The sequence below is a fragment of the Sceloporus undulatus genome, chromosome 4 (genome assembly GCF_019175285.1).
Source record: "Sceloporus undulatus isolate JIND9_A2432 ecotype Alabama chromosome 4, SceUnd_v1.1, whole genome shotgun sequence".
Classification (NCBI taxonomy): Eukaryota; Metazoa; Chordata; class Lepidosauria; order Squamata; family Phrynosomatidae; genus Sceloporus; species Sceloporus undulatus.
The window spans coordinates 85,337,780-85,364,996 of NC_056525.1; the positions used below are offsets into that span (position 1 = coordinate 85,337,780).

A 27,217-nucleotide genomic window follows, 5' to 3' on the forward strand; every position below is an offset into this window, starting at 1 on the left:
TGTATACCGCCCTTCTTCCAATCAGGGCGGTGCACAGCATAATAACAATATACAATATGAAAGACAATAAAACAGATTAAAATATACATTAAAAACCAGATATTAGCCAGCTCATCATTGGCTGTCAGGGGGAGGGTTAACTAGAGCTTGTATCGGGGAACGCTCGCTTAAACAGGAAGGTTTTTAAATCCTTCCTGAACTGGGCCAGGGAGGTAGCCGAGCGGAGCTCTATGGGCAGCGTATTCCAGAGGGTCGGGGCCGAGATGGTAAATGTCCTCCTTGCGGTGGAGGCTAGTCTTGCCCCAGGCACCCTCAGTAGCTGCTGCCCAGATTTTCTGAGTGTGTGGGGCGGATTTTATGGGGAGAGGCGGTCCTCAAGGTATCCTGAACCCAAGCCATGTAGGGCTTTATAGGTTATAACCAACACCTTGAATTGCGCCCGGAAGCGAATAGGCAGCCAGTGCAGATCTTTTAATACAGGTGTTATATGACTGGCCCTGGATGTACCAGTGACCAGCCTGGCTGCCATATTCTGTACCAATTGTAGCTTCCGGGTATGGTACAAGGGTTGCCCCATGTAGAGCGCGTTGCAGAAATCCAATCGAGAGGTTACCAGAGCATGTACTACCGTTTCAAGGTCCCTCTGGCCCAGGTAGGGACACAGCTGGCGAATCAGCCGAAGCTGATAACAGGTGCTCCTGACCGTCGCATCCACCTGAGATGTAAGGTGGAGCGACGAGTCAAGGAGCACCTCCAGACTGCGTACCGAGTCCTTTACGGGAAGCGTGATCTCGTTCAGGATAGGTGGAACCACCGCCATCCCCGGGCCAGGAGAACCTATCACGAGCACCTCCGTTTTCTCTGGATTCAGACTGAGTCGGTTTTCCCTCATCCAGCCCATTACTGACTCCAGGCATGCCACGAGAGAAGAGATGCCATCCCCGGTCACTGCATCAGTCGGAGACATAGAGAAGACTATTTGGGTGTCATCAGCGTACTGATAACCCCGCGCCCCATGTCTCCGGATGATCTCTCCCAGCCGTTTCATGTAAATGTTAAATAGCATGGGAGACAGAATGGCTCCTTGAGGGACCCCAGTTGAAAGGGCCCTCTTATCAGAGCACACGTCTCCCAGCTGCACCATCTGGAACCTCCCAGAGAGGTAGGACCGGAACCACTGGAGCGCAGTGCCCCTGATTCCCACCTCTAATTAACAGCAGTACCACCCCAGTGCACTAGAGTTAGATCTCTCCCCATGACCTCCCACTGTTTAAACCCATCCTGCCACTTACTGGTCCAAACCACAAACAATCAGGCTAGTTTAGGTTTGGTTAAAGCAATATCATCTTTAACATCTTACTTCTTTTAATACTGATAACTTGGATTCAGTATGTGAAGATCACCATGTCAAATTAGAAGCTGGTTCTTAATAACAACAATGAACCGTGTGGTGGCCTAGAGTAACAAATGCATTACAGTATTAGCTATTGTATGGTGTCCATTAAGGCAGTGCATAATTTGTTTGTCTTTAAGGTGCCATCACACCAGGTGGAAGATATCTCTTCTCAGTGTACAATTTAATGGCTAATTTTTACTGGCATAGATTAAGAGCGTTCGGGCATGAATTTTATGAATATAATTTGTTTTATTTCAACTTCGCAATAAATACCAGGACGCTTTTAAATGTATTTCTTCTACTGAGTAATCAACAGGGGGGAATCATCCAATGAATAAGCATATCATTATTGCATAGCTTTGAAATTATTGGGTGTCACAGAGGTATTTGGGAGTACTTCACAATTCAGTTTTCCCCCCTTTAAGGTAATATCTAATTGGTTAAACAATTTGTGTTCAATGCACTAAATGTGAAACTGTGTATAACATCACTACATTGGATTCAGGTTTCTGATTTGAGGAAGCCCACTATGATTGAGATTTACATTTTCATTTATCCCATGCATCTCAGCATGGTGAAGGACCCTCCAGTGACTATTAAGAAAAAACATATTTTTACATATTCTCACAAACCAGCAGGCTGAAATTCAGACAAATAATGAAGTAGATTTTGCTTTATTTGACTGGAAAAGGTAGACTTTTCTTAATGGCAGAATGACAGAGGATGGCCTTTAATATTACAAAGTCTCTATGCAAAACAATAGCCCTATGACAAATAGTTACAATATATTTGTTTTATACCTGGAATAAACATCTGTTGTTGATACTTTCTGTATGATCTGCATACCTATTCCCCACTCAAAGGATCTTATTTCCTGAGAGGCACTCATAAATGTCATGCATAAGGAGCAGCAATACAACTTCTCCTACATTATGGCAGAGCTGAAGAGAAGCCTTTATTAATTGTATAAAATATACCCATAGGCATATCAGAGACTCCATGACTGAGAGAAGTTTCTAGGTTCTTTCACAGCCATTTAAAGTATCTAAATAAAATGGGGAAATTTGTCTTAGACTTAATTAACTGAGCTCTATGGCACCTTTCCCAAGCTACTACCAGGCAAATGTGTTGGAAGACAGGTTCAATCATCCCTGGCTATCATAGCCATGGTGGGAGCTGCTGTCAAACACATCTGGAGGGCTTCCCATTGGAATGAGAGGGTTGGACAGCCCTGATTCAGAATGTGGTCCCAGAGTCTGTTTTTGGGAGCCCTTGACCCCTCTATGATTCCAATGGGTGTATGTGTCCTTTTATGTATTATTTATTTAGTGGGGAGGGAAATATTTTTGGCAGACCATGCAGCCCCAAAAAGATCTCAGGAGCAGAAATTGACTCCTGCAACCCTGCTCTGTGACTTCTATAGTATTATGGAAACACCTCTGATTGTTTCTTCCAAATATATTTATTGAATATTTTCCTAAATGCTTTCAACAGCTAGCCCAGAACATGGCTTGCCACCATTTTGAGCAGAAGGATTGTTACATTCCCGTTTTCTTGATCGTTTTCCTCCAGAACCTGCAGACCAACTGGACCAACAACTCCAGTTCCCATCTACAGCAACATCTGGAGTAATGAGAAATAAAACCATTATTTTAAGGGTACCATAAAAATGTCCTAAGAGAATCAAATGATGGTCTGGCATTTCCTTTCTGGCCCACCCAGTTTACTAAAGTGCTGAAAAAAAATGGCTAACATTTCATCTAACCTAGAACAGAATCATTCATATGGTGTTGTTTATGAGACATATTTTCAAACATGACTTGCCCTAAATAAGACTAAAATGAAATTTTATCTTTTGGTTATTCTTGAAGAAATAAGAGCATATTCGAAACTGAGAGAAGGAGCTGATTTCCATCACATGACCAAGAGTTACAAATGATGCAGCTGTCCCTATTTTTTTTAAGCAGACTTGTCTAAACCAGGGATGTGCAACTTGCCTCTCAAAGGGATACAGTGGTACCTCGGGATACGAAATGCGCGGGTTACGAAATTTTCGGGTTACGAAAAAAATCCATTTAAAAAAACTGTTCTGGCTTACGAATGTTTTTTCGGGTTACGAAAAAAATTTTGGTGCTTTTCGGCGCTATTTCACACAAAATCGTGGCTTTTCCCCATTAGCGCCTATGGGTTTTTGGCTTATGAAGGCTTTTCGGGTTACGAAAGCGGCGGCGGAATGAATTAATTTCGTAACCCGAGGTACCACTGTACATAGGGCCCTGGCCTATTTTGTAGCCTACCTCCTTCCAGGATCTTTATGAATGATGAAACTAGTGCTGTAGCAGCAGCAGCAGCGGGCTGCTTTCCCTTGAATTTTGCAGCAGTACTTCAGTGCTACAGTTGCAATATCAGCTTCATTTATATACTGCTTCATACCACCTAAGCAGTCTCTAAGTGGTTTACAACTGTAAACTAATTGCCCCCAACAAGCTGATTCGAGCCTGAGCCTCTGGCTAGTATTTAATTCACAACCTTATATACATACACCACCAGGGCAAGTTCCCCTTCAAAACCTCAGAAAAAAGCTGCACTCCCCACAGTGGTGTATGTATATAAGTGTGAGAGAGGTCCCAAATGGGTTGGGATGATAGTAATGTGGCCTCAAACTCAGGGATCGCCTATTCCCTATGCTCATGTTTTAATGTAAGAGAAGCAGGAGATTCAAATAAACTAGGAACATACCGTTCCAGCAGAATGCAAGATTTGAATAATCCAAGAGCCTCTACCCACCAACAAGTCCATTTTCAACAATTATATTTGGCTTGAGAAAGTTTTTTAAAAAAGATGTGCAGCCAAAGGATGAGCTATATTCAACATTAACTACAACTTTTCTTTCTTTCGTTTGACTGTTGTCTTTTCTCAGAATGTCTTTTTGGAATCTATCTTACCTGTTCTTAGTGTCTCCTCACAGGCAAGACCCCGATGTCCTAGTGGGCAAATACACTCACAGTGAGTCCCTGAAAGGTATAATAGGCAGAGTCAGCAATATTTCTGGGCCTATTTTTCACCTACCTCAAATTGTGATTACAGTAAGTAATTACATATATCAGTTGCTGAATATTCCATTTGTTCAAAATATTTTGAGGTACTGAGAATTGTTCAAAGAAGAAAAAGAGAGAATGAATTTTGAAACTTAAAACTTTAGGACCAGGGGTTTGAATGAAGGTTTGGACATACAATACGTAATACAGTGTCTGTGTATGTGTGGGTGGGTGGGTTATAGATTAAGTATAGATTGAGCAACTTTTAAGCGTATTGCATCAGCATGGTAAAACAGAGCTGAGTAACCTTTGGGGGCAGATTATATGATATGTCTTCTCATTGCTTCTCCTTGATGGAGTCATCCTAGAAAAAAACAACCATAAATAAGAACCCTTTGGTACACCTATTTCCTTTCTTCTAATAATCAAATATTTACTTGTATAGAGTACAGAGTGCAATTCTCAGTTTTTTTGAGGCTTGGTATGTGTATATTTATATGTATAATTTAAACTATTATGTTTTTAAGAAAAAATTATTTTTAAAGAGATGTTTTATGTGTTGTCTCAAACATTACATACTAAATGTGTGAAGAAGGCAAATTGGTGATAAGGCCAAGAGGTGTTGGGAATTTTAAAAAAAAAAAAGTTGTTGAACATCACATAGAACATGGGCCTTTGTCTCCTCTCATTCTTTACAGCAAGTAGCTGAAAAGGTTCCCAATGATATGAGGGTAGGAAGCAGCTCTAGAAATGTACCATTGCATAGCACTGGTTAGACAGGTTTCTCAGTGGTGCTGCTGAACCTTTGGAAAACATTCTACCATAAGGTCTGAGAAAAGAGGTCAACATTCTGCCTTAAAAACCTAGTGAGGACATACCTATATATGTACTTCATGATGTCTGCTCTGTTTTCTGCATTTTATTGTTGGAATGTTTTAATATATTTATTCCTTTTAAAATTGATTCAGAAGTGGTTGTTTTGTATTTATATAGCATTTAGATGTCAGTTGTGATGTAAACCACTTAGAAATTTCTCTCTCTCAAGCTGTACACAAAAGGCTGCCATATCAAGCTGCACACAAGGACAAAATTAGTCTGCTTTCCCCATTTAAATAGGGAAGAAGTCAAAACTGACAGAGGATTCTAAAATCAACCATCCAGGCCAAGCTTTATATGGTTGAGTTTTTAAAAATCTGGATTTGACTATCTGCTAAAATTTGTTACCAGAATTTATGGTTGCCACTATGGCTGGCAGGTGACAACTAGTTTAGGCCTGCAGATTAGGAGGCCAAAACCTGACAGCTAGGGACAGCTTCTTGGGATGTCATAATGGCAGGCCCTTGTGAGGAATCAAGAGGGAGTAATGTCATAAAGCATCAAGCACAGTTGCACAGAATATGCCATGCAAATAACATTAAAACAAAAGCCAGGTCTAACACATGAGGAAAACAGATACAGTATAAACACACTTTTAAGCCAACCTGCAATCCTCTTGTTTGCTCTCAGGAGAAGAGTGTCCTGGTCATGAAATGCCAGGGCCTGAGATCTGGGAACCCTAATTGCCACCTCTGTATTCTACAACATTTCTAGTCTTAACAGCTACATGACAGCAGGTACAACATGGACACCTCCATTCTGGGAATAACTTATTGATTTTTTTCTTGGGAACAGGGAAGAATTTCATTTCCATTTTGAAAAATTTACCAAAGTTTATATTCCCTCACCCCCATAAGAGGGAAAGAACTTTGATTATAAACAAACAAAGCAACACAACACAACAACAGTTAAACACAGGAGAAAATAAAATTGACATTGCTCATCCTCTATTATAGGGGCTCATTTAGCAAGCTTGCACATCTTGCAAGACTGGATTTAAACAAAGGAGTAAGGAAACTACATGTTAGGGTTCCATTTTATTAGTGTGTTCCAAATAAATGGTTGGATGGATGGAATGAATAAATGGAACAAAAATTTAAAAATACTGTTATTCTATTAGAATAATATACAGGATTTTGAGGAGAGGGAGTAATATGGTGGAGCTTATTAAACAGAACATATCTTAGAGCTCAGCATGTCATAATCCAGAAGTTCTAACCCATCACACCAAATGCACCCCATGTATTACGTATGGCAGTCTACTAGGATATACAGTTAGCCCTTCTTATACACTTATTTTTTAATACACGGATTCAAGCATCCACAGTTTGAAAATGTTCCAAAAAAGTATAAATTTCAAATATCAAACCTTGATTTTCCATTTTTTATAAGGGACGCCATTTTGCTATGTCATTATATTTAATGGGACTTGAGCATTCATGGATTTTGTTATACATGGGGGATCTTGGAACCAAACCCCAGCATATAACAAGGGTCCACTGTACATTTTTCTGTCTGCTTGGAGTTCTGACAATGGTTGGTTATAGGCATGGAAAGAATATACAAGTACTCAAGGGGAGGGGAATTAGAAAGGGGCTTTTTTAGTGTCTAAACATCTTAACAATGAGAATTCTCCTCAAGGACTGCCCCTCTCAGACTCATCTGTTCCCTATCCCCACACACCAAGAGAAGCAGGGAATCCCAGCAAAGAGAATCATCATGGATCATGTTTTGATACCCAGTGCGTGAGAACAATGTCTGCATCATAATGAATGAGCTAATAGATCAAAGGTGATAAAGCTATAGCTTTGGGTCATTGCCTAGATTTCACCCCACCCTCCTGATGTCACATAAGATTGAGAAGGCAAAAGAGAATTGTGGAAAATCATGGGAAACAAAGTAGTGGCCCACAGAATAAATATGCATTCCTATACACAAAAAAGGAGACACAAAAGATTGCACTAACTAGAGGACCATTGCTCTAATCTTCCATGCAAGCAGTCACGCTCAAAATTCTGCAGCAAAGACTGATACCATATATGGAGTGAGAAATCCCAAAGGTACAAGCTGGTTTCGGGAAAGGAAGAGGCATTAGGGATCACATTGCAAACATATGATGGATAACAGAACACACCAGGGAATTTTGAAAGTAAATCTGCATTCTGTGTTTTTTATTGACTACAGCAAAGCCTTTGTACAGATCATGAAAAGCTATGGAACACTCATAGAAATGGGAGTACCACTACATTTCACAGTGCTGATGCATAACCAATACAAGAGGCTGCCACCAGAACGGAGTATGAAGAAACAGAATGGTTCCCAATAGTGAACCAGGTCAGGCAAGAATGCATACTATCATCCTGTTTATTTAACCTATATGCAGAAAGCATTGTACATAGAGCAGGCCTAGATTCAGAGGCAAGAGGAGTGAAAATCAGAGGAAGGAACATTAACAACCTAAGATATGCAGATGACACAATACAACTAGAATTCTGTGCATGACTGCTAGCATGGGAGATTAGAGCAGTGGTCCTATAGTTAGTGAAATCTTTTGTTTCTCCTTTTTTGTGTATAGGAATGTATATTTATAAGGAGCCCTAGTAGTACAGTACTTAAATGCTGGTACTGCAGCCACAATGTTGTGAGTTTGATTCCAAACCTTCCTTCCTTTCATAGGTTGGTAAAATGAGTACCCAGCTTGAAGGGGGTAATTAGCTTAGAGATTATAAACCCTTAGAGAGTGCTGAGTTCACTATGAAGCAGTATAGAAGTGGAACTGTTATTGCTATTGCTACTAGCAGAAATCAATGAAGAATTGGAGCAATTACTGAAGAGGGTCAAGGAGGAAAGTACCAAGTTCACTTGATGTTGAACTTCAAGAAAGCAAAAATAATGACCATGGACAATCGACAAGAATTCATCCTAAATAACTAGAAAATTGAAATAATCAAGGATTTCCCATATCTTGGATCAAACACTGAGCAGAACAGAGACTGCAGTCAAGAAATTATAAGAAGGCTAGGATTAGGAAGGGCGGCAATGAAAGAAATGGACAAGATCCTAAAGTGTAAAAATATAACTCTAATCACTAAATGAGGATCATCCCAGCCATCATATTCCCCATCACCATGTATGGATGTGAGAGCTGGGCAGTGAAGAAAGCAGCCAGAAAGAAAATAAAATCATTTGAGAAGTGGTGCTGATGAAGAGTGCTGAGGATACTGTGAAAAGCCAAGAACACAAACAAATGGGTTCTAGAACAGATCAAACCCAAACTCCCACAATTTAGGATGACTAAACTGTGACTGATATACTTTGGCCACATCATGAGAAGGCAAGAATCATTAGAAAATAAAATATTGCTAGGACGGGCAGACAGTAGTAGAAAGAGAGGGAGACCATATGCCAGATGGTTGGACTGAATCAGAGAGGCCATGGGCTTGAGCCTGCAGAATCTGAGCAAAAAAGTGGAAGACGGAGGGAGGTACTTGGAGAGGGCTCATCCATGAGATTGCCATGAATCAGGGTCGACTCAAGGGCAGTTAAAATAACAATAGCCTCCCTAATCCACATCCACCATCTTTCCCTCCTGATATCATGTGGGGAGAGGCAAGTAAGACTCATATAAAAATATATCTTCTCAATCCTCACTCAGCTTCCCACCACCCTCTGAATGTCATGGAGGAGTAGGCAGCAGGGGGAAAAGAGGATCCTGGAAAGCTATAGCTTCCCAAATCTTTACCCAGCTTCTTTCCCATTCTTTGTATGTATCATGGGGAGAGGAGGGCAGGAAAGAAGGAGAGGACAGCCCCTTACCTTCCCAATGTGACAGGTAGGGGCAGGCAGGGTGAACTCTCCTGCCATGCTGCCCAGGACTTTCTCCCCACTGTGAGACTTCTTTGAAAACTTCATAGTTCTCAAAGATGCATGGCAGTGGAGAGAAAATTGATTCTCCCTTGTGAGGATGAATAATTTAACACAGCACATCTTGGTATTGGTGAGGAAGCTGCAAAAGCAGCTGGCAAACCTTGAGCCTGGAAAATTTACCCTGAGAGAAATTCCAGTATTGACATTTTAGTGTGTGATTACCCAACTTGCCTCTCCCTTAGATGGATCACAGATGGGGGAAGGAGATGTCTGCAAAAGAAGAACAATCACCGCCATGTCCAAATGGTCATGGCAGGTCATGTGAAAGACCTGGGACAGTGGAGAGGCCCTACCAGTTAGAGCAGGGGTGGGCACCTGTTGAGGGTTATCAGCCACATTGACTCCCAGGAAACTTTGGAGGGTCACCAATTTTTTTGGTCATTTTTGGCTCCAAATATCTCCTCATTGCTCCCTCAGGAGCATGGGGATAATTTTGCTTGGCTCTCTCAGGACCACGTTTGTTAATTGGCCCAAGGGCCTGTTCACTGTAAGAAAAGAGGCTTCTCTTGGGCCTAAAATGGCTCTGCAGGGGAAAAACCATTGCAAAATTGCAAAAATTGCACCTCACATTCCCAGGAATCATTGGGACATATTTGCATGTAATATATATATTACATGCAAATATGTCCCAATGATTCTGAGAGAGCCAAGCAAAATTATATATATAAACTCTGGGGTCACAAAAAAACAGTCCTGAAGGCAGCATCTGGTCAGTGAGCTGCACTTTCCCCACTTCTGAGTTAGGAGTCCTTGGTGGTGCTGGAGGGGCAAATATTTTCTCTCAGTACCTGCTACAATCACACCAGGTTTGAAAATCTCTCCCCCCCTGCCCCTGAAAACATTTTTTCCAATATGATAAAAATGAAACCCAGAATTGGCCAGATGTCTACTTTCTACTTTTATTTTGGAGTTGGAGGGCTTGGACCTACAATCCACAGTGCAAAACCCACAACCATTGGTGGTTCCAGGAATGGGAAAATACATTTTTGTGGCTAGCAATTTTCTTGAGAAGCAATTGTCTTAAGAATTGTCTTGAGAAGAGGGCTGAGATGTACCAGAGACACAGTTATGTGAGTGGTGGTGATGAGGGCATTGCCTCCTAAACAATTCTGCCAATGAAATTTTCCTTTATCCACTAGATTTGTAGCTTTGCAGTTTCTTTCAAATTTAGTTAAATCTGTAGAAATAAAATCTAAGCATCCAAAGAAAATGAGAAGGCAAACTTACCAGGGAATCTTAACACAAAAGATATGAGTTCTGGATATGGGTGATTTTTATTGTCCCTCTCATGGCAATGCTATAAATGTGGGGGTTAAAATTTTATGGGAGTGGCAGAATTCTCATTTAGAGGGACAGTGCCCTCCTTCCCTAACCACAGGGCTACACTTTGTTTTATGGGCACCAGTGCACAGTATAAGGTAACATCTTCCCTCTGCCATTGCACTGAGACCTTAGAAGTTGCTTAAAGCCAGCATAGATTATACTGACATTGATGTATCAATCTACAATGGCACCAATGATACTCCCCCCCTCCCCATGCTGTGATTTGGATCCTGGAGTATAAAGTCCTAAGCTTCCCCTCCTTATGTCCAATGTTTCTGATAAGAATTGTTCCCTTCTTCCTGTGTCTCTCTTGTATAATTATAATTGACTAAAACAATCCTGGATCCATAGCAGCAGATTATATAAATTCTGCTTTGACCCTTATGACAGCTTCATATGTCAAAGCGACACATTTTATCACACTTAAGAAAACATTTCCCTCTCCCTTCCCCTCCATGCAGTTAAACCAGTGTCATTTTCAAAGCAAGAGCAGCTCAAAATGGGATCAGGGAAAAATGCCCAGTGCGGAAGCTGGGGTGATGATAATGATAACAATCTTTAGCAGTTGCAGATGGCATTTCATCTTCCCAGAGCTGGGAGAAACACTAATTAATGGCCAGAGAGCTAGTCAGCACGCAAAGCTTAGCAAAGCTATTTTCGAGGGAGATTTGAAGCAGATTGCAACTTTGTGTTTTATGCATAATTGAGTTGGAAAAGCCTTCTTAAATGTAAATGATTAAGATTACATTCTAGTTGCCAAAGTGGTGCAAGTCCCTTATCTGTGCTGCCCACGAAAGAACAGTGACATCTCAGTGAATATCCCATCTTATTATATTTTCGTTGTAATATTTAGTGGGAATAATAGGGGAAAGAGGAGTGTTGGGGAAACCCATACGCCCCTGGGAACAAACATATTGGACCAGAAAAGGTTAAAGGCTGTGTCTTACCTTTCCGAAAAGGACTCCCATTGCCCTGGCAAGGATTGCAGTGACAGCTACTAGATTCCTGCTGGAACTCCTCCAATGCACGCCTCATATTTTGTTTCAGTGTATTTGCATTTGCAAAAGTGGTTGCAGTCACTAATTCATAAAGTGGTTCCACCTATGATGGAGAGAGAGGATGAAAGCTGGTAATATATTCCATATCAAAGCACCAAAATGTTTCTGAAAAGTTTGGATCTCTATATGAAGCTGGGTCATTGGAACATTGATATCTGATGCCATGTTTGCATGGCCCAAATAATAATATACTCTACCCTCCCTCTGTTATGATGATCAGTCTGGATGACACAGGATCTAATCCCTGGTTCTGGTGCACACTTTCCAGATGACGTACAGCCAGTTCAGCACTGAACCTGTAGTATACCACCCTTAACAAGGATGTTAAAAAGTCACCTTTTGATCTGGATCATCCCAGAAGATCCAGAGCCCTCTGGAGCAACACCAGGCAGTTGGTTACAATGTGTCTTGCTGTGCTGCCCAACACCACTGCTGCCAGAAATCACTTTCTTTGAGGTCAGAACAAGACATCCAGCCAAGTGACCAATGCTGGGAGCCCCCACAGCATCTGAATCCAGGTCTTCGAAGATTATGTAAAACTGGTGACAATTCTCCATGGGCTTTGTGAAATGTAGCACTCTGGCAAGCATACCTATGCCCTCTTTACACATACCCCCAACATGGCCAACTGACCTGACCCGACCAGTAAATGCCCCATAGCCAATTAGTACCCAATGGAGTGGACATGGGCACACCTAAGCAATGTTTTCTCAGCCAGTACTGAAGAAGCAATTTCATTGTCCCAGTTCTAATTGGCCACGAGGGGAATGAATAGATTATACTGAAACTGATGTGGTGAAAGTTTGGTTATGTACATAGGGTGGGGTCACTGCATAAGGAGGTGGTAAATACAGTCATCCCTCCATATTCGCTAGAGTTAGGGGCACAGGACCCCCGTGAATATGAAAAAACCGCAAATAACAAAAACACCATGTTTTTACCTGAGAGGACACCTCTCTAAGACTCTCTAGGTCTTCCAGTGCAACTCTGTGGTCAATGTCCAACCTACACTGACCATAGAATGGTGCTGGAGGAGCTACAAAGGCCTAGTAGAGGTCCAGTGCAACTTTTAGTTAAAGTTGCCCATAGAGTTGCACTGGAGGACCTAGATATTCCTAGAGAGAACATATTAATCAAATCCGTGAATAATCAAATCCACAAATATCAAAGCCGCAAATATGGAGGGATAAGTGTACACCATTTTGCAATAATCATGCAACAATATACACAGACATAACTGACGTTTATGTCTGCCTATGTCACCAACAGGACCCCAACCATCATGTCATCTCCCTTTCAATGAGCTTCTCAAGAGATTTTTTTTCACTCCAACAAAACCTTTATACATTATGAAACTGTAGCAAATTTTCACAATCTCTATTCTTCAATAATTCTTGCAGTTTTAAGGTTTAAAGTCACCTTCATCTGGATGATATCAGGGTTGTACTGAACTGCATCTCCCCACTTTTGCATCAGTTCTGGAGTTGGCAGTTCTTTGGAAGCCAGGGTTGTAATAGATTCACTCGCACCACCACGAACAAGAACGACAAAATCCTCTACAAATTTCTTTTCTGAAACATTATCTAGAGAAAGACGATCAAGACATGAGTTCAGAATTGTTATGGGTTCATCTCTATTTCCTTACTATTTGAGGACTATAATATCAAGCAATGACTTGCATGAGTAAGTGGACCACCTATAGAGCCAGTGTGGCTTGGGACCTGGGAGATCCTTCTTTGAGTCCCTACCTGGTCATGTACTCATTGGGTGACATTGGGCCAGTCACTCTCTTTCAGAAGTTCTGAGCAGGATATGCATGCTGATAGTCCCCAGGTCAACAATCCTTTGGTTCTCTAGCACTCCTTCCATGACCACCCTGATCAGCTATGATGGGGAAAGTGTTGGGTAGCAAAGAGATTAAATTTCAACCTGAGTGCTCCTCATAGATTTGTGTGGATAATGTATGGTGGGATGGGGAAGAGCCATATATATCACTTTGAGCTCACTGGAAGATATAATGTTGACAATGGGAAAGAATATCCTCTAGCTTTCCCAACCCTAGAATATATATAGAATCTTAGAGATGGAAGGAACCACAAGGGCCATTTAGTTCAATTCCCTGCCATGCAGGCATACATAACTGAAGCACTTCCCCAAAACAGCCATACAACCTCTGTTTAATGACCTCTAAAGATGGAGAGCCCAACACCCTCTGAGGCAATCTGGTTCAGACACCTTTTATAATCAAGAAGTTGTTCCTTATGCTTAAGTAGAATCTTTTTTCTTGCAGCTTAAACCCATTTGAAAATAAATCCCTCCCCATAAGAAGAAATCAGTGTATGCTGGAGCCCCATTGGAAGTAATGGGGCTTGCTGCCATGGCGTGCAGCCTCGTAGCTGCATAACCGCACCATGGGCGCGCACCCCATTACTTCTTCTGGGGCGCGTGAGGGGCTTTTCCAGTGTGTAAAATGTGGGCGCACTGTACTTTGGACATATCATGAGAAGATGCGACTCATTGGAAAAGATGATAATGTTTGATAAAGTAGAAGTCAGTAGGAAAAGAGAAAGACTGCATTACAGGTGAGTAGACTCAGGGCTGAAACAGACGGCCCTTTAAAGCCTGCTTCCAGGTGTCTTGGGAGTGCAGTGTTTATATGTTCCCAAGATGTCCGGAAGGTGTGTGGCCGCCTAGATGTAGGTTGCTTCAAAATTTACACTATGCATGCCACACACCACCGGAGCATCTTGAAGCCACCCTAGGGCTGTGGCAGAGCCAGGAAAAGTGGCTCTTTTCTGACCCAAATAGGAACAGATATTTTCTGCTCCTTTCTGGGCTGGGTCCAAGGTGGATCAGGGCTGCACCGTGTGTTTGCTGTGTCCCCAATTCGTCTTCACTGGGGGCGGCTTCAAGTCACCCCTTTGGGGCCATCTATTCTGTCCCTCAATCAAGGAAGCCACAGCCCCGAGTCTGTAAGACCTGAGCAGAGCAGTTGAGGACTCATAGAGGTCTACCGTTCATAGGTCAATGGTGACTTGACAGCAAATAACAACAAGTTAGAATTATGAGCTTGAGCACTCCTCTATTTATCTCCTCAAACCACAAACCCAAGGATTCCTTAGGATGATGCAGGTCATGGTAGGGTTAAAGTAGGATCAACAGTGCTACAATTCTGAAGTTTGAAAAGGCTCCTGGTGTGTTTATTTTCGAAAAGGATAATCTTCATTTGCACACACATATACAAATTCAGAAGGAACTTTCCTTTCTGGCTTGTTTAATATCAAAAACAGGTCAAGCTGACTTGGCAAAACATCTGACATGATCTGCAAGGATACAGGATTCTTTTCTCAGTGTGGATTGTGTGTGTGTGTGTGTGTGTGTGTGTGAGAGAGAGAGAGAGAGAGAGAGAGCATTGATAAAATTCTACATATTATTGCTGATATTATTAAACCATTACTTTGTTTTGCAAAACTCTATCTGTGAATTGGAAGTCTAGCAACATAAACACATAGGCAAAGGGACCACTGGAAGAGCAAAGGGAGAAATGCCTTTCTGCTCACTTTTTTTAAAGAGCTGGTTTGCAAAGAAAGATCTCTGGCCACTTAAGGATGAGAAGGAAATCCTCTACTTAAGCAAGCAAGACCCAAAACAATAATATCCATCAGATAGAAATCCTCCTTCAACAATCATCCCATCACCTCTTAGTGTTCCTTGAGTAGCACCACAAAAATTAGTTAACTCTGGAATTTTTCATATATTATTGTCCCCAGTTCTCGCCATGTTTTGGTTCTTGCATTAAGTGGCTTGTGTAAATGTAAAACTCTGCCCTGGCCTTAACATCAATTGTTTAGTCATTGGGAACAGTGATATGGCTGCAGTGCTACACACATTTATCAGGGAGTAAGTCACTGAATGAAATAAGGCTTTCCTCTGAGTAGATACTGGCTGCCCGGCTACACAGTTTAAAGTGCAGGTTATGGCTTATACAGGTTAGATCCAAGCTATCTCACTGAACATATCTATCCATATGACCTTGCTGAGACCCTAAGATCCTCAAGAAAGACCCTTCTTTGTCTTATCATCAGCCGCACCACCTTCACAAGACAGGGTCATCTCAATGGCTTCCCCTTAGGCTCTGGAATTCCCTTCCTAAGGAGGCTAGAACAGCTCCCCTCCTTCCTGTCCTTCCAAATACTTTTTAAAAATTTCAAGAAGCTTTTAAAAGGAAAAGTTTTTTTAAGGAAAGGGATTTTAAGAGGTTACTGTATTTTAAACAATAGTGTTTTGCACTGCTTTTTAATTTTTAAGTTTATGTTTTCAATTATTTTAATATTGGCCAGAATCCTCAATGCACTACATTGCTATATAACCATGGCAGTTACATATCAATGATGCGAATTCTGACCTGATAACCACAACACACATCTTCACTTACTGGTCAGAAGCCACTGTGATCAATGGGAGTCTGTTTCCCTGTTGCTCAGGAAGTGGCTGAACTAATGTTCCCTTTTTGTGTGCAACCTCTGTTGTGACATGCACAAAAAAGGACCCTATCACGATCTCCTCTTGCAGCAAAAATCATTTAGACAAGGTGTGTGTGTAGAACTATCAGCCAGCTGCTTCCCGATTGACAGACCCTGATCACAGACGCTGACTGTAAGTGGGGATTGGGGACTTTCATGGTCCCAATGTAACCCCTAAACAAGGGGGTGCATATGGACTGTGAATATCAAGCAGCCATGAATGCAAAAGTCTCGATTACACATTTGTAACTACCTTATAGGGTTCCAGCCCTTGTTAATAGCTTAATTCTGTTATAATGTTGATTTTTTGTATGCTTTTATTTGAATTCCAATTTGGGGGAAAAGATGGGATATAAATAAATTTGACAACAACAACAACAAGAACAGAAATAAATATTGATGTGTTCTCTTAAATACTGTGATGCAACATAAAAGGTATGAAGCTTCTTATACTGCAGTCCCCTGTACATTCATTCAGAAATAAACCCTACTGTACTCACTTTCAAGCAAATGTACAATCATTTCAGCTTTAGTTGCTCTAGGTCACCATTCTCAAACTTTTCCCCTGCCTCCAGATGTTTGTTTGTTTGTTTTTACTACAGCTTTCATTACTCCTAGTGGCCAGTGGCCAAGACTAATAGGATTTGTAGGTCAAACTACACCATGACATAAGGTTAGGGAAAACTGCTCTAAGGCTTGCACACTCACAGCAGTCCATTATTATAACAATAAATGTCAGGATCAGTCATATTGTATTTCAAAGACATAGCCATATTAGTCTGGAAAACCAGCATGCTTGCATCTGAGGAAGTAAGTTCAAGTCTGAGAAAACTCATGCTACCAGCTTCTTTCTTTCAGTTAGTCTCAAAGGTTCCTTTGCATACTGACTGTATTTTAAATGCTGTGTTTTAAATTGATTGATTCAGCTGCTTGGCAAACCATTATTTGTCCCTTTACCCCCTTCCTCTCTCCCTCTTTTATTTTTATATTAAACAGGAATACTTTCTCTATTTTATGCTGAGGTTTTACTGACATAATGATAACTCAAAAATAGTAGTTCATTCTTATATTCTGGACATTTGCTAAATTTAAAAATGTCTGGGTTTTTTTTTTAAAAAATAACTTTCACAATTAATAGTTTAACAACAGTTACATTCCTCAAGTATGTACTCTGGACCACCATCAGTGAAATTCTGTTCTTTCTCATAGTGTGTTTCGTTTATCTGTGAAAGTTAAACATTGAGATTTATCCAATCACACAATTCCTTGATAATCAGTTGCTCACCTCCAATTTCATTTAAAATGGCAGAACAGGCTCCACCTGATCCTCCAACTGTTATGTAATATCCTTTAATGTTTCCACCAACCTCAAGGCTAGCTTGTGTACAAGATCGGACATCACTCAGACTGTACCCTTTGAAAACATAATTCATTATTATTAAAAGAAGCATAGGGTTGAATTCAAGTTTCCCACAATATGAAGAATGCCATCTCCCCTCAACTTCTTCCCTGTGTACATCCTATGCACACTCTACAACATGTAGGACAATCTGTTATGCTGGGTAGAAGGTTCTGGGAGGTTTAGTGGATAAAAAAAGATGTCTGGAACAGTTTGCAGAGGAATGGTGACCCTCCTGCATGGATGGAACAGGGGTCTCATCTCAGACTAGGGGTATACATCTTCATGAATTTTCTTCTCAAAGCAAGAAACAAGCAATTTTAGCCATCTCTTCCCTACGAGAGAAAGGCTTTGCATATATGTGATTTTGCAGTGTATTTTTTTTCTCTAGGAGACAGTACTTTCTTGCAGGAAATATTTCTCATCAGCAATATTGTTTTCTGTGCAAAACAACTGTTTTTCACACATAAAATGATTTTTCCCTAAGCAGATAAAAGACACGTGAATTCTACACAGAGTAAGTCTGCAATTACAACATTTTTTTGTATAGGAAATGACCTTTTCTACAGAGAAAAGAATGTTTCTACAGATTATTTTCTGTGCAGAAAATGCTGTTTCCAACAAAACAACCATGTGTGAATTTGGGTGCAGAATAAGTTCTAAACTATGAAGATTCTTTCAGACCTTCATCTTGTCAGGGTTTCACAACACCTGGAAACATGTTTTCAACCATTTTTCAAATATCTTAGAAAAATCCTTTCCAACCTTAATTCATCTTGTGATGAATTATATATTGTACATTTTAAAGACCATCACACAACTAGAGTGTGCTTCTTGTACTTTGCTGCTCTACCTGTCACACACCCCTCAGTCTTTCCAACTCCCTTGCTTTCCCTTACACCTTCAAATTCTTTCTTCTTTTCATCCACCATCTTGAGGGAGAGGAAGGCAGACCAGCTCCATCAGGCCTCCAAGGGAGAGCTGGATTTTTCCCTTTCCCTGCTGTCATTCCCTTCTCCTTTTATGTCTTGTCTTTTTTAGATTGTAAGCCTGAGGGCAGGGAAATGTCTAATTAACAAATTGTAAGCCGCTCTGATAGCCTTGGCTGAAGAGCGGGGTATAAATAAATAAGTATTATTATTATTATTATTATTATTCACCACTTCTTCCCTCCTTCAGCTTCCTATGCCTCACTTCATGTCTTCACGAGAAAGCATATACTTTTATCTCGGAACCTGTGTCGAATTGGGGCTTTTCTGTTTTTATCCCTGCTCAGCAACTCTCTCTCCACGCACCCCCAGAATAGCCTCTGAATGTCCCTACATAGTTTGAAGAACCTTATACGATGCAATGGGCTGAAATCAAAATCAGCCACCACAGAAACCCTGCATGCATGCTCAGGTGTTTTGTGTGTACACATGGATTTGTCTGCACCCTAGTCATTATGTGTCATCCAGAGGAGTCCAAAAGTCCTTCTACAGACTGTTTTATCAACCTCTCTCTGCCAATGGGTATACAAGAAGCTGAAGCTATTGATTAAAGTCCCAAAGCTCTCTTTGTTCTACACAAGGAACACTAGCCCTTGTGAAAGCACCATCCATCAAACGGGAAAAGCAGTGTCAGATAAGAGAGCCTCCCAGTAAATTATTTACTGTTTTTTACTACAATCTGGATGTTTACAGAAATGAAAAGGAGATGAACTCTTCGAAGCCTTAGAGAACTTCATGAGAATGAAAGAATGCATACACTTTGCATTTTAGCAATTGATTTAACTACGTAATTGCCCCTGGAAGTGTTTCTAAGTAATTTACATGGTTGTAAAAGATGCTAAATGACCAACAACTTGGAAGATGTCTACAGGCAATATTCATCATGCAGAAACAATAAGTGAGATTGTCCAAATAAACAACATTGCCACAAGATATCAACTTATGTAACCCATTGATTGTCCCATAACTAATTTTGAGTTGTTAATTATTTCTTATCATATCAATTTATTTACAACTTTAAAGATTTTTTAAGCAGCTTGCATCAATCTAAAACAAGAAAATTCAAGAATTATACCAAAAAATAAACAAACCCCAAAACAGCAGCATGAATAAAAAACAGTTGGAAATAAGATGTACTAAAATGAGTTCACCAGCCTAGCACAACAAATAGTATACATCTGGCTGATGACAAGGAATTTCACAAAGGAAAACTAAGCCCCAAAATTAACACAATATTGCTCTTCTGTAGGGAGGGCCAGATGATTCCTTGATCTCAGCCTCTTAAGATTTATATAGGAGAAGATGTCCCCTTAGTAACAGCTCCCTTTCTCCTTAGGCTACGTGTTAAAACCAAGAATTATCAAGTAATCATTAGCCCATTTTATCCAGCTCTAGACTAAAAATAATAGTTACATTATCATGGCAACAGGGTAAATTAATGTACCGAGGTTCAATTTCAAGTAGTTAGGGCTAGAAAATGTGATGTCATCAGTCATTTTAGGCAAAATGACACCCTGTCTTGTTTTTCTGAACATAACAGCTTGATCCATTCAGGTCGGGAAACTAAAACTAGAAAGCTTAGCTGCATCATATACTAGAGTAATTGGCACGCCTGACCACAGCAGTCCAAAGAAACAGATAGTGTTAAAATCTTAGAGAAGAATTTACAAACACATGCACAAATATAGGAGTGTAAATCTTCACTGAGAGTGAATGTGGTGTAGTGGTTTGAGCATTGGACTATGACTCTGAAGACCAGGGTTCAAAATCCCACTTGGCCTTTTCTGCAAAAAGAAACAGCATTTTTTGCAGAAAAAAATAAGTATAATTCTATGTGAAAATCTTGTTTTATGTGCACAATGCTGTTTCCTGTGTAGAAAATGTGGTTTTCTATACAAATCAAACACATGTAAATTTGGGTAGAACAAATCCTCAATTACAGCAACCTCTGTGCAGGAAACAGCATTTTCTATACAGGAAATAATACTGCTGCATAAAATATTATTTTCTGTTCAGGAAATGCTGTTCCCTGCACAGAAAATGCTGCTTGTTTTGCAAAATAACCAGGTCCAAATTTTGTGCTGAATAAGTCTCAGAGCATGAAGATTCTCATCAGCCCAAGATTCTTTTTCTCAAGGTCTCTCCAGTCTAAAAATAATGTTTCCCAGCCATTTTCAACTATTTTAAAATATTATTTTCCTCCCTATACAAATACTTGCAGCACTGTCTTTGGGACAGTGAAATAGTCAATATTCAGATAATTAAAACAAACCAAGTAATCAGTGAATTTGTTATTTTCTTACCATATTATAACCTATGCAATGTAGAGTAAATGAACAGAGTTCAGGCACTTAAGACTGAACAGTATAAATATACTTGGCTCTTTTTTAACCATCTCACTCTACATACCTGCTTTCTGAAGCTCCTCGCTATTCATGATCAAAGTATATTCATAAGTACCACCAAGAGTGGCCTCAGTGATGTAATGTGTTCCATAGTCTCTGAAGAGTTCTCGATATTCTCCATAATTGTACTCTAAAGGCAACTGACGAACTCGCTGGAAGAACTCATACTGAAGCATCAGATTCTGATTCTTCAGTCTATACTCTGCAACTTGCAGCTCTGAACGTGCATTGATAAATTTTCTAGACTGTGTTAAAGGAAATGTATCAAAGAAGAGAAAGACATCTTTTCAAAATGTTCCAAAACAGCCTAACACATCTCAACATGCACAAATGAAGCTGTGTCTGGTGCCATCTTTCTGGACACACTGCAGTTTTTTCTGGCCTTTCACTAATACTGCAAATACAATAATCTTTTTCAAAATGCAGAACTTAGTAAGGGTCTACTTTTGGATTACAGCTCCCAGAATCCCCCAGACAGCAACTTCATATTTTAGTTTGAGTTTTTAAACAGTGATACAGAGTGCTGAATCCAACTGGGGGATGAGAATCAGAGCCCTGGATAGATCTCTTAAGGTTCAAATAAAACTCAGAGCAGATTCACCATCCCAATTATGATACAAACCACCAGCCAGTTAGTTACCAGTCACCAGACAGAAGTCACCAGCCAGTTAACCTTGTTCCCTCCTTAGTCATTTCTACCTCCTTCTACAGGTGGAGGTTGACTTTGTGAATGGAAGAACCACCTCTTGTCTGTGGAAGCTCCCTGTGCAATTTTAAACCTGTTTCCCAGAGTTTAAAATCAAACGGACAGCCTTCATGAATATAGGAGGCCATCACCTTACCAAATCAGCTTTCCTTGCATAGAGTATGATGGAACTATGCATGAAAAGTTTAAAAGTGACTTAAATTTCCAAACCTTCTGCTGGTTTAAACATCCTATTACATGGATTCACAAGGAAATGAATCCTCTTGTTTGGTGTGGGAACTTGAAAAGAACATTCATTCTATCAATGTTCCTGATAGACCTGAAAAACTAACCCTGATTAAGCCCTTGACAAATATTCAAAACTCTATGATGGTATTCTTAAAATGTCTGTTCTTCATTTCAATGGTGATCAAGAAGAATAAGTTTTTCTGATCCTATAATTTGGGAGGTGAAAACTTGAAGATTTTAAAAGCTGAAAATTAGTCCTAAATTTTAACTGGTCTAATATTTTGCATCAGAGGAAATCCTATCTTTTGAGAGATTAATGTAACCCAACTACAGTGATGTTGCAAGCATCCTCCTGTCATATACAATGTTCTCTTGAATAAATAATTCAATGGATTCTTCAGCATTCTGAAAGCAAAATAGCTTCTTTCAATCTATAATTAAACTATGGAAAGCCTGCAAGCAGTTTTCATTCTATATTACTGTCATGACTGCCCTATAGTTGAACAGTGTGGTTTCTCCGCTGCTTTTGCCATATTCTGAAATGACAGCACCTGTCTTCTTGTTTCACCAGTCAAACCTATGGAAATCCCAAGGACAGGAAGGCAGCTATATCAGACATAACTCTTGGAAAAGCAGATACTTAAAAAGTCATGGATACTGTGACATAAGGCTTCTCCCTCTAAACAAGGGATGAGCAACTGTTGGAGGTTAGGGGGATGCCACCCCCTCTGAAACATCTGGAGTTAAATAAGCATAACACAAAAGCAATTTTGTTCCAAAATGCCCTCTAATGCTTCCTAGAAGGGTTGCTGGTGGGGTGGGGAGGCAAAATTGCCATGATCACTATTGGCCTTTTTTTTTTTTTTTTGTCAATGTGGCGTTGAATTTTAGTCCATAAGTTTAAAGAAGGGGTGCTGAACCTTATTCCCAAAATAATTTCAGCACCTTGGATAATTCCTCTAAAGTTCACAGTAAATCCCAGAGCAGATTCATTTCCACAGTGACATAGAATCACTGACTTAATTCCCAGTTTGGCCATGAAACCCACTGGTTGACCTTAGGCAAGTCACATGCTCTCAGCTTCAGGGGAAGGCAATGGCAAACCTCCTCTGAATAAATCTGAATAAATCTTGCCAAGAAAACCTCATGATAGGTCCCCTTAGTTGGAAATGACTTGAAGGCACACACCACTGCCACCAGTTTGTTTCAGTACTTTGAAATGGAGCTGGGGCTTGTTCTTTGCCCCAGGTAGCAAGATATGAGGTAACCCCATTGCCATTAGCAAAATGAAGATCACAAGCTATGCATAAGGCCCACATTTGGACAGAAACAACCTTCTGTTCTTGCCCCCAAACACAGAAGGTGGAAGTGTTGCCAAGCAGCTGGCACACAGGAACACATGGCTACCTTTCACTTTGTTCAACATATTATAGATTGGGTCTGTGTTACCAGTGAATGCATGAGGCAAAAGCACTGTATCCATAAACACAGGAACTGCCTTATTTTGAACTATACCATTGTCCATTCAGTTCCATACTATCTATTCCAGGCATGGCATCTGCAAGGGGTTGGAAAAGGATGCCCTCCTGCAGGATAAGAGAAGGTAACATCCATGCTTTTGTCAGTTTCACTACATGTCCTGTTTTAGGCCCTGGAGGCCAGTTTGTGTTAAATAAAGTAAAAATAATTGTTAAATAAATGACTCTTTTGGACTCAGAGTGGTTTTCAAAACATGATGACCCCCTCCCCAAGTGTAACTGGTTGAGTGCTTTGAATCACAACAACATTTGGGGGGGGGGGTCAATTTGCAATGGCTTATAGGCTGCATTTTTCCTAACTCAATGACAGTAGACATTTAGGATTTCAAGGAAGTCTTTTCTTGCTATAAGAACACAGCAAGAGCTATGCTGGAATAAACATGGACTTATTAAATCCAGGATTCTGCTTACACAGTGGTCAATAAGTTACCTATGGGAGACCCAAAGGCAGAACATGAGTGCCAAAGCAATATTCTCTCCCCAGCACCTGATACCTGGTGTGTATGTGTGTGCCTTCAAGTCACCTGTTGATTTTTAGACAAGGAGTACTCAAAGGTGGATTTCCCAGTTCCTTCTTCTGAAATATAACCCACAGCACCTGATACCAGAGGTAATATATAGCCATAATAGTAAGCACTTAGTTCTATTCTCCATAGCTTTGTCCAGTCCCTTTTTAGAGCATTCTGAGATGGTATTTGAATTGTCACTATATTGTGTCACAACAGATTTCACAATTTAACTTTGTGTAATGTGCAAAAGTGCTTCCTATTTTCATATCCATGATCTCCTTTCATTCAGCTTCATTGGTTGAACCCAGGAGACAAGGAAAAAACCTGTCCTTACTCATGCTGTCTACACCATGCATATTTTTATACACTTCTGTCATGCCTCCCCTTATCTCATTCTTTCCTAAGGGAAGTATCTCCAAATGTGGCTCTTCTCCTTGGATGATTCTGGTTGCCCTTTTTAATCTCTGCAACATTCCTTTAGGTGCAGTGACCAAGAACGGCAAACAGTATTTAAAGTGTGGCTGCATCAGAGATTTATATAAGGGCAGTATGATACTGGCAGTTTTATTTTCAACACTTTTTCTAATTATGCCCAACACAGATTTCACTTTTTAAAGCACAGCCCCATTTGGGTTGACATTTTCACTGAACTATATAAAATTAATTTTCTAGATCACTCTCTGGAACATTATTACTTCTGGATCATACAGAAAGCTTGCACTGATGAAAGGGGTTCTCCTTTTTACAGACGTCACCTTTCACATGAGGATACTAACCTTGGAAGGCAAAGAAGTTTAAGCTCTTCCCTCTCCTTGTAAGTTCATAAAAGCATTTTAAATTGTTTTTTATTATTTTTGGTTGACATTTTGAAATTGTTTTTAATGCTATTAATAGTGCTATCAATTAACTATTCTAGTTTAATTACATTTCCACACTAACCTTTTGTATCTTTTAAATCTGAGTTGTATTTGCTTTAATTAGAAAGTTGCCTTAAGTTCTAATGCTCCCCCTTTCTTCATTATCACCATCTCTACTTGTCTAACTCCTGAATACAGTGACTGTGAAACTTTGATTCAAATGCATGACTGTATATATGTGTACAATATATTTTTCTCTTTAAAATATGCCTAAAAGTAAGCAGAAGTATATTTACCATTGAAGCAAAATGTTTTGTTCTCTCAATGAACTTTTTGTATCTCATATCATCCTGACTATAACCAAAGTGAAACACGTTTGGTATTTTTAGTCCAATGCTGAAGCTTTCTTGTTTCGATTTGGCCTTGGAAACATTTTCTTCGAAATCTGAGTAAGATTCATATTCCGTTGATGTAAAGTCAAATTTGCCTTTGGTCTAGACAAAAAGCAAGAAAAACTTGTAGCATCCTAATTTCCACACATAAAAGAGAGGGAAACAGGGTAATATGATGATGAAAAATATTGAAAAATAATTAAAATAACATTTGAATGATCATATTTGTGTATTTTTTTTATCTATACTGTATTCAGTTTCATGTTGTAAGCCACCCTGACATGCAAAAGGGCAGATCTAAACAGCTGCAATCCTGGATTGGTGGCAGAGCTAGGATATCGTAGCTTTTAACTTCTGATGCAACCTCAAAAACCCAGCTTAAAAGCCAGTCAGCTGCTCTGAGAAATGGAGGTTTATATTGTTGCAAGATGACATGGCCAGTGAGAAAAGAAGTAATAAAGATTTGTACCCTTTGCTTCTCCCCCTCACATTATGCTTTGCAGGTCACATCAGCCTGCAGTGCCCTGCTCCCTAGCACCACATAAATCCATCACTCAGGAGGGCTGACTGACTTTGAAGGTAGCTTTCAGGGCCGTTTGCCATTGTAGCAATGGTGTCAATATTGCAAATGTGAATACAAGGCAGTCACAAGGTTGTAAATCTAGTTTGTTAAATTGTAATTGCTTAATTTGTGGACTGTGGATGATAGGGAAATATGCAATCATAATGAGGAGGATGTAACAATAATACAAGCCAGCATGGTGTAGTGGTTTGAACAGTGGACTATAACTCTGGAGATTAGGGTTGAATCCCCCCACTTGGCCATGGAAACCCACTGGGTGACCTTGGATGAGCCACAATCTCTTGGTCCCAGAAAATCCCATGACAGGTTCACTTTAAGATTGCCATAAATCGGAAATGACTTGAAAGCACATGACAACAATAATAATGACTAAATGCTGTTGACATTATCACCATCATGCATAAAATATAGGTAAATTAAAAAATACAACACATATTTGACAACAAGAATGAAATCAGATGAAATTTTAATCCGGCTGAATTTTGCAGGATACTTGCTCTGTTCTGATTTATTCAGTATTGTCACTGTCCTGCTTTGGGAACTGGAGAAGACCTCAGATATTTTTGTGCATGTGGATTTCACTCATGGATGGACTGCATTGTGGCTTTTGTAGTTTTAATCTACATAAGGAGTTGTCCTCTTGCATATTTGATTGATAAACAAGATTTGGTACAAAAAAGTTAACTGCATTAATTTTTTCTTCATGTAAAATTGAGTTCTTAGTGCCTATGAAAGTTCTGTGATGAAGCACTGCAGGGTATAACTGGATCCAAACATGTATGAAACATATGTGTACTGTATAAAATAGATAGGTATAAAATAAAAAGGAGCCCTGGTGGCACAGTGGTTAAATGCCAGTACTGCAGCCAAAATGTTGTGTGTCCGATTCCAGGGCTCCATGGTTGACTCAGGCTTCAATCTTGTCAGTAAAATGAGTACCCAGCTTGTTGGGGGCAATTGCTTTACAGACTGTTAACTGCTTCGAGAGTGATGAGTTCACTATAAGCAATATAAAATATAAATGCTACTGCTACATGCTATTGCTTTAGAAACATTTTTCAGACAGAAATTTCACTTTAATAAATGTAACAGGTGAACGATGTCACAAACTTGAACATCTATTTGATACATACCACAGCCAAATAGCTTTGTACATTGAATGGCTTCCTGAAACTGGTGTCTCCAATATTCTGTGGAGAACAAGCACCGCCATAGTATCTGTGGTCAAGAACTAAGCCTTCCAGATGGTTTGTAAAAATATTTAATCTGGAAAGAGGAGAGATGGATAAACCCATGTTGTTTATACATTCATTAGTAATAATTCTTTTCAAAGTCAGCTAATCTTTCTCTTTTCTTGTTTCTGTTTTGTTTTAGTTTTACATGCAGGATATTCTATCATCTGTCCCAGCTAAGAAAACAGTTGCTAGGCCCTTATTAAATAATTGACTACTAAAATGATTTTTGATTCAC

The 27,217-nt window shown here is 39.9% G+C and overlaps 1 protein-coding gene across 1 annotated transcript in view; it reads right to left on the reverse strand.

Annotated features, from left to right (window-relative positions):
• Positions 1-2,054: 2,054 nt before the first annotated feature.
• C8B (complement C8 beta chain) overlaps positions 2,055-27,217 on the reverse strand; it is a 45,719-nt gene continuing 20,556 nt past the window's right edge. The window contains exons 5-12 of the mRNA XM_042464065.1: positions 26,881-27,013; positions 25,069-25,266; positions 20,939-21,179; positions 17,427-17,555; positions 13,038-13,201; positions 11,508-11,661; positions 4,342-4,410; positions 2,055-3,019 (exon numbers count right to left, since the gene is read on the reverse strand). Coding sequence (XP_042319999.1) covers positions 2,874-3,019; positions 4,342-4,410; positions 11,508-11,661; positions 13,038-13,201; positions 17,427-17,555; positions 20,939-21,179; positions 25,069-25,266; positions 26,881-27,013 — 1,234 coding nt within the window. The 3' untranslated portion in view covers positions 2,055-2,873. The remainder of the gene's footprint in view (positions 3,020-4,341; positions 4,411-11,507; positions 11,662-13,037; positions 13,202-17,426; positions 17,556-20,938; positions 21,180-25,068; positions 25,267-26,880; positions 27,014-27,217) is intronic.